General features: G+C 32.7%; 2 protein-coding genes across 2 annotated transcripts; one reads left to right on the top strand and one right to left on the bottom strand.

Annotated features, from left to right (window-relative positions):
- Positions 1 to 2,548: 2,548 nt before the first annotated feature.
- Positions 2,549 to 7,552, bottom strand: LOC123710337 (protein phosphatase methylesterase 1). Its single transcript, XM_045662159.1, has 10 exons — positions 7,334 to 7,552; positions 7,044 to 7,245; positions 6,650 to 6,759; positions 6,092 to 6,252; positions 5,527 to 5,617; positions 5,292 to 5,357; positions 4,697 to 4,861; positions 3,698 to 3,855; positions 3,168 to 3,232; positions 2,549 to 3,044 (listed from the first exon to the last, which is right to left on the bottom strand). The coding sequence occupies exons 1-10, from the start codon at positions 7,405 to 7,407 to the stop codon at positions 2,946 to 2,948; spliced, it is 1,191 nt and encodes a 396-aa protein (XP_045518115.1). The 5' UTR covers positions 7,408 to 7,552; the 3' UTR covers positions 2,549 to 2,945.
- A 519-nt stretch (positions 7,553 to 8,071) lies between these two features.
- LOC123710349 (zinc finger protein OZF-like) lies at positions 8,072 to 14,388 on the top strand. Its single transcript, XM_045662176.1, has 9 exons — positions 8,072 to 8,371; positions 8,439 to 8,709; positions 8,951 to 9,031; positions 9,191 to 9,241; positions 10,132 to 10,297; positions 11,120 to 11,244; positions 12,104 to 12,223; positions 12,848 to 12,989; positions 13,773 to 14,388. The coding sequence occupies exons 1-9, from the start codon at positions 8,228 to 8,230 to the stop codon at positions 14,128 to 14,130; spliced, it is 1,458 nt and encodes a 485-aa protein (XP_045518132.1). The 5' UTR covers positions 8,072 to 8,227; the 3' UTR covers positions 14,131 to 14,388.
- Positions 14,389 to 14,421: the final 33 nt, after the last annotated feature.

Here is a 14,421-nt window from a genome sequence, read left to right on the forward strand (position 1 = left end):
CGGCCGTGATTGAATCCAAGCCATACCTTGCCATTTCTGCGCTCTTGGTAACACGATCAAGTTATCCCTCAAATATTATGGAAAAACGTCAGAACCTTAACATTCAATAACAAATCGAGCAAAGCTTTGTCACCTCTAGGCAACGCAAAGGGTTGGAAAAAAGTGTGACAATATAGAGAAGTCGATAACATTTTTGGCAGAATGTAGAGCTAAAAAAACGAGATGAACAAATTTGGATATTAGAAAATAAACAAGAAGATACCGCCAGACAACAATTGAGAATTGCACCTCTGGAAGGTAAAGAATCAAAAAAACACCTCATTAAATTCATGAGAACAGTTACAATCGAAATAAGCTCTACAATTATAAGAGACAATCTGCTCTACGCTGCTAAGTTTAATACTGGAGGCCCAAATAACATACTCTGCGCTAAACACCTTAGTCTTAAGAAATATCGAGACGTACCGTACGTATCTTCTATCTCTGAATCAATAACTCCGAAGGCAAGCAAACTACTTTCTAGCTCGAGACTTGAAGAGAGTGAAGAAATACAGGTATTGTTGGACAACCATAGGAAATGTATAGGGGAAGCCCGGGCAAGGCGCATATGTTAAGGGATAATGTAAATAAAACCACAATCTGATAATTAATAGAACTCTGTGTACTTTTAATTTGTACTATGGTTAATCATCTTTGAAAAAAAATCACATAAACTTAAAAAACTTTAATGATTTCTATGTTAATTATGAGCATTAACAACAAGTATCAATTATCGGTTTTGCCGTTAATTTGGAATGGCGTAAGGCTTGTTGCATGATGGTACTGGATGATTTTCTGCTAGTAAATGAGTTAAACCTTCTACCAGTATATTGGAAATAGGCAAAGGCGTAGTTTACCTTCAGTCTGTATTTCTTAAATGGTGATTGAGCTACAGCCTCCATTGCATTCACTGTTGTTGCTAGAAAATCATTAAAAGCGCAGACGGTTACAGTAGACCATGTCCCATTAAAATAATCTATGCCCACTGTCGACGATGCATTATTTACAGGACCTCAAGTTACAGTAGAGGAAAAGGACGGTCAGTCATCTTTGATGGAGTGTAATCGTCGTCTCCAAAAACATTTGTATCCTAAGGCCGAATTCCCGGTTTTCCAAACTGCATTCTGGACCGAATTGATTAGATTTTATAATACCTATATCTATAATTGAAGTTGTCAAAATACTGTTAAAATATTTCTTACTTAGGAAGGTCATAATAGAAAAACTAAACGGATCTGTTTTGCCCAACACATATTAGAAAGAAGTCTAGACTTGAAATAATTTAAGTAGGTAATCCTTAATATAATTTTAATTAATAATTTAAAAATCCCATTTTATTCGGTTCGGCTCTGTTTTAGGGCCAACGCTTTTTCTGATATATTACGTAATATTCGTAAATCCATGAGGTGTGCAATACTAAAATCAATAAAGGCATCATAACTTGTTATGCCAATGACACGATACTAACTTTCTATGGTGACACATGAGAGGAAACTTACAAAAACGCAAAGGTGATTAGCTCAAAATTAAAAAGCTAGCAGTAAGCTAACTATTAACTTATCTAAAACTAACTTCATTACTCTTTCTATTCGTGATAAAAACCAACCCCCTCCACCCCCTAATCTTAACATTAAATTACACAAAATAAATTGGAAGTGTACTGAAGACTGCGCCTGTGATACGCTGCTTAGGGTGAGACAGATTAAATACTTAGGTTCTTTATTTATTAAGCTGAATTTTGCAATTTAAGTCACGTAGCTGAGCCAAATATCATATATACCGTCTATAAAACCATAGTTTAAACCGGTAACACCTACTGTATCAGAGTGTGGGGTGGTTGTGCTAAAACTAAATTTCTAGCGCTAGAAAGAGCTCAGAGAGCAGTTATAAAAATAATTTTATTTAAAAAAAAGATATTTCCCTTTGATTATTACTGACTATAGGCCAACCTCTCCACATAGTACCGACACACCCCAAAAAAGGACTCCTAATTTAATTAGCTATGTAATTTGCAAGACTATCTTTGCACATAATCAATACAATAATCGCACCACCTATCTCTAAAATAGTTTAAATAGAACCCTTAACTTGCAATCTTACATACCACAAATGTAAAACGATTTTAAACCATTGGCTCGGTACACTCAACTATAACAAAACAGAATCATTTCACACACACACACAATAACAGTCATCATCATATATTTATTATTTTTTCACCACCCTCGTTTTAAAACCAACTGTGTTAGTTATTTTGTTAAAACATTGTTAATTAGAAAAGATCGAAGCTTCCCTGTCACACGCCAGGACTTACTAGGGAGGCCTCAATCTGAACACTAAGTATAATAGGTAAGCAAATAAAGTTTTTTTTTAAATTGCATTACATACAGTAGAATTCGTTACCAGTGGTATGTACTAACCGGTGGGATGTAACTAGCGATTGGAAATCAGTCTCCTTATACGTTCATAACTAAATAAAAGTAAAATAAATAAAACAATACTTGTTCGCAATACTTTATTCACAACATTTTTCAATAAAATCACAAGTAATACTATCTTTACAAATTATGATAAATCTATAGACTACAATATTTTGAAAGTTGAGAACCAGTACATGTCAGTATGTACGTCTGTTTAGGTATTATTATAATCTAATTTCTATAGAAACACAAAGAAATAAAGCACTGGACGGCATAAAACTAAACAAATGTGATTTTTATTAATTAAAATGTACCGCTTCGAAAGCACAGAGATCCAGCATTAAGATACCAAAAAAAATTACAACTTACTTTCATAAATATAACATTAGAAAACGTCGATTTTATTTTTTAAAACTATTGGTCTATTCTGCCGCACAAATGATGAAATAAAAATACCAACAAAAATAAAAAGTTTATACAATTAAATTAACACCCGGGTGCGGAAGCTAGTTGCATATTTTCTCCTTCGTCTGTCGGTGAAGTCAAACGATGTCGCAGTAAAAACGACGCAAGAACTCTCGCCACCTAGAAAACAATTTACATATAAAAAGCTCTGCACGCGTTCAATTTATCATGAGATGTATGCCCCAAAAACGTTCCTTTATAATTTAAAACAATCCAGCTTTTGAAACATAGAATTAAAATTACCTCAGCGGGTGAATCTTCGTGCACGGCGTGACCGCATCTCGTAAGGACTTGCATTTGAAATTTCCCTGAAATTAATATCAATTTTAGTCAAATAAAACGATCAATAGTAAAATCCATATGTATTTTTTAACAGATTTCGATTGGCCGACGACACAATTGGCCAATCACTACGTCGGTCAAATTTGCAACATGTGTTAATAATAGAATAAGGTTTATTAATGTGGTTACAGTACTATTTCGCCCATATAAGTCCCATAAAATTGCCTAAATTAAAAACAAACGTAACGTAACAATTACATAATCAGAAATGACTCGTTCTTTGATTAAAATAAAAATAGTTTGCCTTTACCTAGAATGATAAGTACATAAAATTTCAAAACTTACGCTATGTTACAAAAATCTAGTTACTGTTAAGGCAAATAATTAAAAAAAATCATATGTGAGCGTTTAATAATATGTTATATTAGAGATACAGAAAATGCAAGAGTTTGACAGGTCGTCTACCACTTACGGATAAAACATAAGCTCACCTTGCATCTGTCCAACAGTCAATTCTCTGTCAAGTCCATCCACAGAAGCGAGTAGCAAAAGCCTAGGCGCACGCGTCGTTAGGAACGAGTTCGATAACCCAGAAAACCATCCCGACCAATGTTGTTCGGTTTTCGACAAATCCACTCGCCAACGATATCTGAAATGCATAATTATCAATATATTTTCTTTCTATGTGCGCATTTAACTGTCGCTCGTACGGTTAAGGATAGAATTATGAGAAAAGCGACATGCCTTGTACGATTCGACGGAGTGTGTCACAACAACCTATTTGCCTATCAAAGAACAAATGATCACGAAACAGTTACACAAGTCTAAGGCTGTTAAATCACTAGTTTTGTTGGACAGAAGTTTGCAATGATCAATTTTCGTCTCATATCTCATGATCAGAGTGAGTTATATAGTGACAGGGCGTGGAGGTCTTGTTACTCACTTCTGACTAAAGTACATTTGTACTTTAGTATTAAATACAATTTTTTGTCGAGGCAAGTACAAACCGAATTTCTTTTCGAGCGATAATAGTTAACTTATTTTTTAAAATATATATAATCATGAATTGCTGTTCGTTTGTTGACAAACTTGAGAATGTCTGGACCGATTTGACTAATTACTAAATTGAATGATTTGTCAAAAAGAAAGGTTTAAACGGTGAGAAACATATGTAATATATAAAGAAAAATATTAAAAGCAATTGAATTTTGTTTTTTTTTTTTAAAGTAAATATTTGATGTCTTTTGTTTTTTGAGAAATTAAAAATGGTCACTTGGTTGCGTGATTCGTATCTTCTATATATGTTAAATTTCATAATGTTCACGTTTTCATGTTTTAACTAATATTATATAAATTAAATATATTATGAATAAATTGACAAGGACAGGTTGGAATCTGAAATAGACTACTTTTTATATCCATCAATTATACGATGAAGACACATGAAACTAGTAGGCAAGTAGATATAAATATTAAAAGATAGTAGGTACTTCATAGCTCCTCCAGAAACGGGAGTGGGACTGACGAATCCGTCCCCCTCTCCCTCTCCCTCCTCAAGTATGACGTCGGCGCGTGCGCAAGTCGCCACTTCATCCGTGACGTCATCACTGACGTACGTATCAACCTCGTTTATTGCCAGTTGATTGGTTGTGCAGCTGTCATTTGTTTAATAATCATATAATTAAAACATTTTTTTTCGCAGCGTACATTTAACACTAAAATATATAATTTAAAGGAAAATTTCTACAATGAACGTGATTTGTAGAATCAAAACAATGCTAAATTCTAAACAATACCTTTTACGGTATATAACTGAAGTTTCATGTTCTGTGGTATTCAATTGTTATTTTTTTAATAACATTATTATACATTTTAGTATTATTTTTGTATTAAATGCATTTTAATTGCTTTCTGTGTATTTTAAAATGCACGAAAAGTTTTAGTAATTAGCAATCTTGGACAGGCCTGGTTTCCAGCTCCATATTCTGCTAAGACAAACAACTTTTTTATTATTCTCTTCCAAGAATCTGTAATATATTTTATTATATAAGTAAGTAATTAAGTAATAATTTATCAATTTCTTACTTGACAATTTGGCTAGGCATTGAAACCCTGGCTGATTCAACATTCCGTACTTGACCACTTCTTACACTGAAAATAAAAATAAATCTTAAAGAGATCTGGCAGTGTCAGATATCTTTAAACCTCCTTATATGTTATATGATATATATGTAGTTTTAATGATGTAGAAACAATGTGTCCAAAAATTTTGGATCCTGTAAATTTATTTCAATATAAATATTTATATTTTAAAACTGACCACCACTCTATAGCATGCTCTAGATTCTTGAAATGTGTTGGCCTGCCACGGAGGAAACTTTGCATACTGGCCAGAGCATCCATAGCTGTACCTACAAAGATAATGTCTATATACTTAAATATTTGAGTGTTAGCTAAACATATAATTATAATTTAAGCTTAAATTTTAAGCTTTTAACTGTCATTGAAACATTTAACCATAGCTTTTAATTATAAAAATTACAGCTCTGTTTATACTTTATTTCACCTCTTTTTTGAAATCACTAAAATTATTTTTTTATCATCAAATAATACTTTTATTTCCAACGGGTTAGCTAGCTTGATTGCTAGCTTTGTTGATGAATCCTTCAAGAGAATAACTACTTACTTAATATTGTGTTACAGTAATATTTGATCTTTATTTTTGGGTTAGTTGTAAGATGTATATTCAATAATGATAATTCAATTACTACAAGATATTAGATATGGAAACCTAGACCTAATTACTGATTTTTTTATAATTTCTTGAAAGGAAAATATTACTATAAGTAAATGAATAAGAATAGATGTACAAATTTTACACTTACCCTCAACAACATCTATAACAGCTACCCCATATATATAGGGCTCTATGGCAGGTAAATGTGCCGCTCTCACAGCTATAGCACCTCCCATTGAATGTCCAAGTAGGATTAAAGGGGGTAACTCATCATCACCATATAACTTATGAATCACTTGTTCTACGTCTCTGTAATATACCAGTAATAATGTAAATTTACTTAAAAAAAATTAAACATAATGTATATTATATTATAAAACCTAACCTCCATCTATAATTACAATTGGAGGAATCATATAAATTTAAGCTATTAAAATTAGACATTAAAAAAATTGAACATCAGTTTTTATTATAAGGACAACTAACATTGTTTAATTATTTTTTTAATTTTAATGGGGTCTTAATTGCTATATCTCAAGGAGTAGTTTACAACGCACAGAAAGAATTTGAGGTAATGTTGCACTTATCTCTGATTTTATTCATTTTCAACCATTCCTTATGGTAACTATTTACAAGGGTAAGCAAAAAAATATGTTTGTATAGACACTTTATAGAGCATTAATTATGTTCAGTTTTTACTACTTACTTAATTAATGTTTCAATGCTTAAATCATTAGGGTTTTTAGCTTGTGTCTCTCCATGACCACGAATATCCAGTGATACAACTTGACAATGAATCATGTTTGTAATTTCCTCCTAAAATAAGTAACATTGAACAAGTAAACTAAAATGTTCAATTGATAACCTCCACTACAGATCTGTCCTAGTTAACTACTTCTAAATATGAAAAAGTGATTTTAAATGAGACCAGTATAACCTCAGGCAGGACCTATGCTGTGAATTAAGGAATTAAACACGGAGTTAGACACACCACAAGAAAACACAAAAACGTCTTCAAGGCAGTGTTAACAACTATTAAAAATCGCAAAAGAAATTAGTCACAAATTGTTAAAATAATCTTATGTAAATGTTATACCTACTGTGAAAAGAGCCCAGCTGAGTCCTGAATATCCCCCACCATGTAATGTTATTATTCTCGGCCTTTGTGGGTGATCAGGTTCAGGTGATAAATAAACTCTGAATGATCCACTCTCTGTTTCCAAATCAACAGATTTTTCAAAGTATTGATTCCAAGACACTGGAGCATAGTTTCGCTTTCGCCCGCCACTAAATGGAGCAAGCCTAAAATATGAGCAGAATTTGTGTCTTAGTGAAAATTAGGTTCACTAGTAAATCAAATAATCATGTATAGGATAACTTATAACTTTACTTTGATTCTCCTGATGTTCGTGGCATTCTTGGTGGGAGATTACTTTTCATGATATTCTTTTGAAGTGCAGACATTTTAAGTTACTTTTATTCAAAGAATTATCGATCCACTTTCGCTTTTTAACAAATGTTATTAATGTGTTTACAATTTACTGTAAATTGTTAAAGTACATATTTTTTCGATAAATGTTTATAGTATTTTTTTTATATGGATAGTGGACTGTGGATACAAGTCTTACTGTACAATCGCACAGCTACAATCGGATGCTGGATTAGTATCACGATTCCGTATTAGTGTACTTTGTGCTATTTTGTACCAACTTTTCTACATTTGCTGACTGTTGCGTGTCGAGATATTTGTTATATACATCATAATTGCGATTTGTTAATTTAGTGATGGTTTATTACTTTAATTATATTATTTATAATAATTATCTTATGATATATCCAAAAAAGGGAATGAGTGGTTAAATTATCATCCAAACCATATCTGCAGTTTTAATAGTTAAAGGTAAATTATATATATATATGATATCTAAATAATATATAAAATATCGGTATTTCGTTCTGATATACAACAAACTTAAGTTCCAGTTGACCTAAACACTATGTTTTTTGTCGCGATCCGATATTTGAAGACTTCGACTATTAGAATCGGATCGGAATGCTAAGCTCGAATTGCGTCACGTCACTAACTGTCATTAAATTTCTATAGTATAATCTGTTAACTGATCATTGATGTATTGTATTTTGTAAATAATAAATAGTATATAGTAATTAGCACATTAGCCGAAAAGCTTAACTTCAGATTTTAGCAAACCTACTATAACTGGGATTACGGATACTGAATAAAATAGGAAACATTGTGGGACCACAACTGTTTAACACACACAATATGAAAATTAATGTGACAGATTTTAAGGACAGTTGTAGAGCTTGCCTCCAACAAAACAAAATATTTTACAATATTTTTACTTGTTATTATGTTAAACGTAATATTTCATGTGTCGAAATGCTAACCAACTATACTAAAATTAAGGTAAATCATATCGTTATAATACTTATATTTTCTTACTTTAAAGATTGATCACAGTTATTATTTACAGCCTATTAAACAGGATGGTTTACCACAACTTATTTGCAAGGATTGCTTTAGGCAGTTAAAACGAACATACGACTTTTGTATACAGTGTGAAAGCAGTGAGATAAGGTTAACTACTCTTTTGTCAAACCTAAAAAGTCCTGATAACAGTGAAACTATTAATGATGTGGATAGAGTCAGTTTGTATAATGTTAAAGAAGAAAATAATATCAAGCTCGAACCTCATAGTGAAGATAAAATTAATTTAATATCAGAAGCAGTTGAATTAAAAATAGGTGGGTATATAGATTTAGTCATAGATTTCTTAATATTAAGTTACATGTATATAATAATGTTCTTGGATCTATAGAACATTTGAAAAGATGTGTTATTTACAGATAAAATAGTGAATGTGCATTGATTGAATTATTGTTTTCTGTTACCAAAATTTTCCTAACTAGTAAAAATATTATTTTTTTCTCTTTAGAAGCTAAAAATATGTATGTAATGAGAACTAAATTATTTAAACATTTTCAGAACCTAGTCGTGAGAATAATGATGAGATTGAAAACTGGAATGATGATGATGATAATTTACTTATTGAATTTAAACAAAATGGTAGGTTTTAAAAAAAATTTAAATGCTTAGGTACTTTTGTAATTTCTTGTTTAAAAATCTTGTGTACTACTTGACAATAATAAATTTATTGTGTTGTTTGTAATGTATAATATTTAAAGTAAGACAAAATTATTCTACCAAAAGAAAATTTATTTTCAGATCCAAAGGATGAGACAGTTATTAAGAAGAAAAGAGGGAAGAAGAAAAAATGTAATTATGTTCAAAGTTATTCTTGACAAGAGACATGATTGATGAGATTTAGATATAGAAGTTTAGGTCTGTGCCTATGTCTGGCGACTTTTAGAGAAGCACCTCCCCATCTATACCCGTGGGTGTCATAAAAGGCGACTTACGGTTATGAAGGCGTAGGGAAGTGACAACCCCATCGCCGTCTGAGAGAATACTTGAGCAACATCTTTTTCTTAATTAGCACATAATTTGCAGTCAGATAGGCTAACTAATGGGTGTGTCAATCTACATTAGCATCGAAATGATCTGACACGATTAAATAAAACAGGAAATACCACTGTCGTATTTTGTTTTATGTGTATGAGACTCCCGAAAGCTCATTCCCTTCCTCTTCGAATTATGGCAGCATAATTAAATACAATATTTTCACCCCAGGAGAGTACCAGCACTTCTGGTGCTGGAGAATCCATCACCAGAAGTATATATTCATACTTTTGACCAAATTCAGCGAAGGACTTGTTGTCAATCTCCAATTTATTACTTTGCGACTCTAAGATTCTGCAAAGAGTTCTGAAGAGTTGTTTGGGTTGATCCCTTCTGCCTCGTTTCACCACCGTACGTGCCGTATTACCTCAAAAATTAATCCGCATCGCCTTGATGGTTGGAAATCTTGTGCAGTCCTCTTCACAAGACATTTTTGTGAACTGTGGAATCAACTCCCTAGGAAATACGACCTCCAACTGTATAAAAAAAAGAGGATACTCTGTTCTCAAGGCTCGCAATAAAATGTGTGTCCATGGGCTCCAATGACTGGCCTTTTTGGGTGTCCCGTAGATTTATTTGCCACACTTATAATAAATATAAAAAAAAAACAATATAACACAACATTTGTATCTAAAACTATTTTTCAGTTCCACATTTGGACGATGAAGAATTGGCCAAGCCAACTAGTAAGTTACCACACCAATGTGATGTATGTGGTAAAATATTAAGTTCTAAAAGTAATCTCAACTCTCACAAAATAATACATACAGATCAAAGGCCTTTTAAATGTAAAGAGTGTCCAGCTTCTTTTAAGTAAGTATTTTTTAAGTTAATATTAAAAAAGGATAAAATATTATAACATTTGATATTTATTTAGCATATCTTGTGAGATCATTAAATACAGAAATTAATTTAAAAAAAACCCTTAATGGACAGGAATTAATTTCTTATTATTTGGCTGTTCTAGTTGAACTGTTTAAATCTTTAACGAACTTTGTAAGCAACATTATTGAATATATTGTCTTGTTGACTCAGACTGTGGTAAGATTTTCGGCGAAACAATAATTAATTTATTCCAATCCGAACAAACGCAGGTTGCAATTTCCGCGTACTAGACTATCTAAAGTTAAGTAATTATTTTTTGGGAAAAGGGATACTTTTCTTTAATAAAATCCCAGAGGCTCTTTTATCTCTGCCTTTTAATAAATTTATGAAATGGATTAATGAAAAGCTGTGTAAATAAGCTTACTATAAAGTTAACTATTATCCACTTGATAAAAGGGCCCGGGACTAGTGCTAGACAGGCTACCTCTAATAAATTTTTGATATTTGTTTTCCAATAAGTGTTGTTTGCCATTTTGTATGATGATTTGCTATTTTAAAAGAGTACCGAGAGTTTTTTACGCCGGCGTTACACGCAACACAATAAATTTAATGACTTGGAATAAATGATACCTGTATCTTCCTGTATATTCCATAATAAGCTTACAACACTTAATGACCTCGCCAATGTCAAATTTATTGATCCTTTAAGTTTTTATATCATTTAAAAGATACTCAGAAATGTGGTATTTGGCCTGAATCCTTTTACGTGTGTACATAAACAAATATTAATTTTATAACCACCTCTTTCAGAGGCCACAGCGGTTTATTTCAGCACAAGAGGCTACACACAGGTGAAACTCCATATCATTGTGAATATTGCCCCAAGCAGTTTAGAAAGAAAACCACACTTATATATCATATACGCACACATACTGGTAAGTACATGTTTCAAGCCATAAAGGATAGCCATAGATTAATTCGTAAACGCGGTGATATTATAAAATTCATACATAACCTGGATGTAGTATTTATATTTGCGTCTTACTAAACATTTATACATAGATCATATTCATTCCACGTCATGTGGAGCGAAATTTGATGGTCTGGTGGTGTCTGGTCTATATGCCAGTTCTCAGTGTTTGGTGTGTGTGTTGACTGAATCTTAAACGAAATTTATAAGAAACTATTAAATACATGTCAAAGTATATTTATGTGGTCCTGTATGCGTGTGTGTTGTGTTATATTTCCTGGTTTTAAGAATTGGCACTCAATGCAAATTTATAGTTAATTACAAATTGAGTTATGTCACCACAGTGATTCTCAGATATATTCCTTTTTTTAATAATAAGTACGTTTCTGCAAACTAATAAGTAATTTAAGTCTAATCTAATTTACATTATATAATTTTATAGTGTCCAACAACAGTCTCTTTTAAGAAGTCTCAGTTCTTGGGGAGCGTTCAAGTATTACGTAACGATTTTGGGTGGTCCTATTGTAATACGTTACGATGCGAGGCGGGGACTGAATACGGGTTATTGTTAATATTATTTTCGAATTTCCAGTATTTTACAACATCTAATGGTAACTTTTAGGTATAATGAGTCACTGGGTGGTCATGAAACGTTTTACTAGTTTCATGGGGGGGGGGGGGGGGGGGGGGGGGGGGGGGGGTTGTCAAGAATCTCCAAAAATTGCGTGACGTAATACTTGAACGCTCCCCGAGTACTATTATTTCCAACTAACATGCACTGACTTTAATTCGCTTTGTAAAATCGTAAACATTAATACTTATAGGTGAAAAGGAATACGATTGCAAAATTTGTTTGAAAAGTTTTGTTCAGAGCGCGCAACTCGCGATACACATGAAACGGCATAGCGGGGATAAGACGTACCTCTGTCAGGACTGTGGAAAAGGTACTCTTGTACTATATTTATATTTTGCATGCTCATCATTACTGTGCTTGTGAATTCTTTGTTATATTGCCACTAAAGTAGGGAGTGCTTAAAATGGTGGGTGTAGCTAAATTAGAATAGGCCAGGCTTGTTTCTTTTTCTGATCTAAATACATTGTTGTTAATAGACGATCATATAGATTTCTTCGACATTACAAAAACTTTGTACACAAAAAGATCGTTCGAATCACATGCAGCTGATTGTCATCATCGTACGTGAAAGCAGAATATCGTTGTCTCGTTCTACCAATGAGCGTTATTTATATCAGTTTTTGCCGTGCACCAACACTATATGAAACCAGCTCCCATAGAAGTTTCCGAACCAATTCGACTTCGGGTCCTTCAAAGAGCGATCCAATTCTTAAAAGCACTTGCTAGTCTTCTCGTAATGTGTCTATGGGCGGCGGTATCAATTAATGTCAGGTGAGCCTCCTGCCCGTTTATCATTTGTTATATAAAAAAATAAACATGAAAATCATTTTGTGGCAGGGGGAAAACACACTCGTGTTTTATTGCATTTATATACAATCCGAAAGATCGTGGCACCGGCACGTTGGACAAAGTAATTTACAATTTTCCTTTTCAGCATTTATAATAAAAGCCGACCTTAAAGTTCACCAACGAATTCATAACGGAGAAAAGCCATACTCATGCCATTTGTGTGAGAAAACGTTTGCGACGTCTGGAAATCTTTCTATACACGTTCGGATACATAACAGGGAGTTTAGGTAAGGGAGATAAGGGTCCTCCAAGAATAAAACATACCATTTCCTGAGGTCCACAACACACCCGCTAGGCCCTAGCGTTGCAGGTGTCCACGGTCAGCAGTTATCACTTCATTCCTAGTGACCCTGCTCGTTTGCCTCCGGTCCCATACGAAAATTATACTGTATTGTGTACTGTACTATACGCATATTATATTCAAAGAAAACACTTTTTTATCGGATTGAAGCTGTGTATAAACTTATAATTGTTTTACATAATTAAATTTAATTTTTTCCGACGTTTCGCGTGCTTTACAGCGTGCGTGGTCACGGTGTAAAGCATTATATTATATTCTTGAATTCTCCTTAATATTAAGTGAACTTTTCATATTTTCACTTCTGTGTTGAAGAAACGAGTATCACCTTTATGATTTTCCTTTGCTTTTTTATGTAAATTTATTTACCACATAATTCATTAAGACGAGGTTCATAGTGAAAATTTTAATTATTTACGTTTGTAAATTATTGGGGATAAATGAACGAATCAACGTTTTCATTGTATAATTGCCATGTATGGTGCATATCGGGTCAGACAAGTTGGCCCAACTTATTACAGCCTAAAAAAATTTAAACACAATAAAATATAATATATTGTCATGAAATCTTGTTATTAATCATTGCTAATTCTTTCAAATATGCTTATATAAAATTTTAGCAAGTCGGCCACTGTCTCTATAATATATAAAATCCAAAACTTCGTCTTTACTATCTATCATAATTGTAAAATAATACTATTTCGATTCACAGATACACATGTAAATACTGCAGTCGTGGCTTCATAACATGTAGTTCTTACAATGTCCATTTAAAAAGACATCGCGGGCAGAGAGACTATTCCTGCGAATGTGGAAAGAAATTTTACACATCTTCAGCACTAAAGCAGCATAAAGTTGTTCACACAGGCGAAAAGCGTTATCAGTGTAAAATTTGCGACAGGAAATTCACACAGACGAGCCATTTGAGTCGACATTTCCGGAAGGATCATGCGAAACCGGATGATCCGTTGCCGAACTCGGATCAATACAAAATTGTTTTACCCGCAGAAAACGAGACGAGTGTGTTTAATTTAAAGATGGACGACGGTGATCTTAAATGTGAAACGTAAATTTATGTTTTAATCAGTCGAGATAATGTCTAGCGTTGATTTGTTTTTGACAATACACATTTGAATACGTATATACGTACCTTAAATACGTGGGAAAACCGACTTTGCGATAAAAATGATCTTTATAATTGCGTCATTGAAGTAATAATGGAAAGTATGGAGTTGTATTGAAATGTACCAATATTTATCATGTTTGATACAATATGTAATAATGAAATTATATAAAATGTTAGGACTTATTTATTGTAAATTATCGAAAAAAATACAATATAATGTTTGCAAAAAATTCCA

The sequence above is a fragment of the Pieris brassicae genome, chromosome 5 (assembly GCF_905147105.1).
Source record: "Pieris brassicae chromosome 5, ilPieBrab1.1, whole genome shotgun sequence".
NCBI classification, from domain to species: Eukaryota; Metazoa; Arthropoda; class Insecta; order Lepidoptera; family Pieridae; genus Pieris; species Pieris brassicae.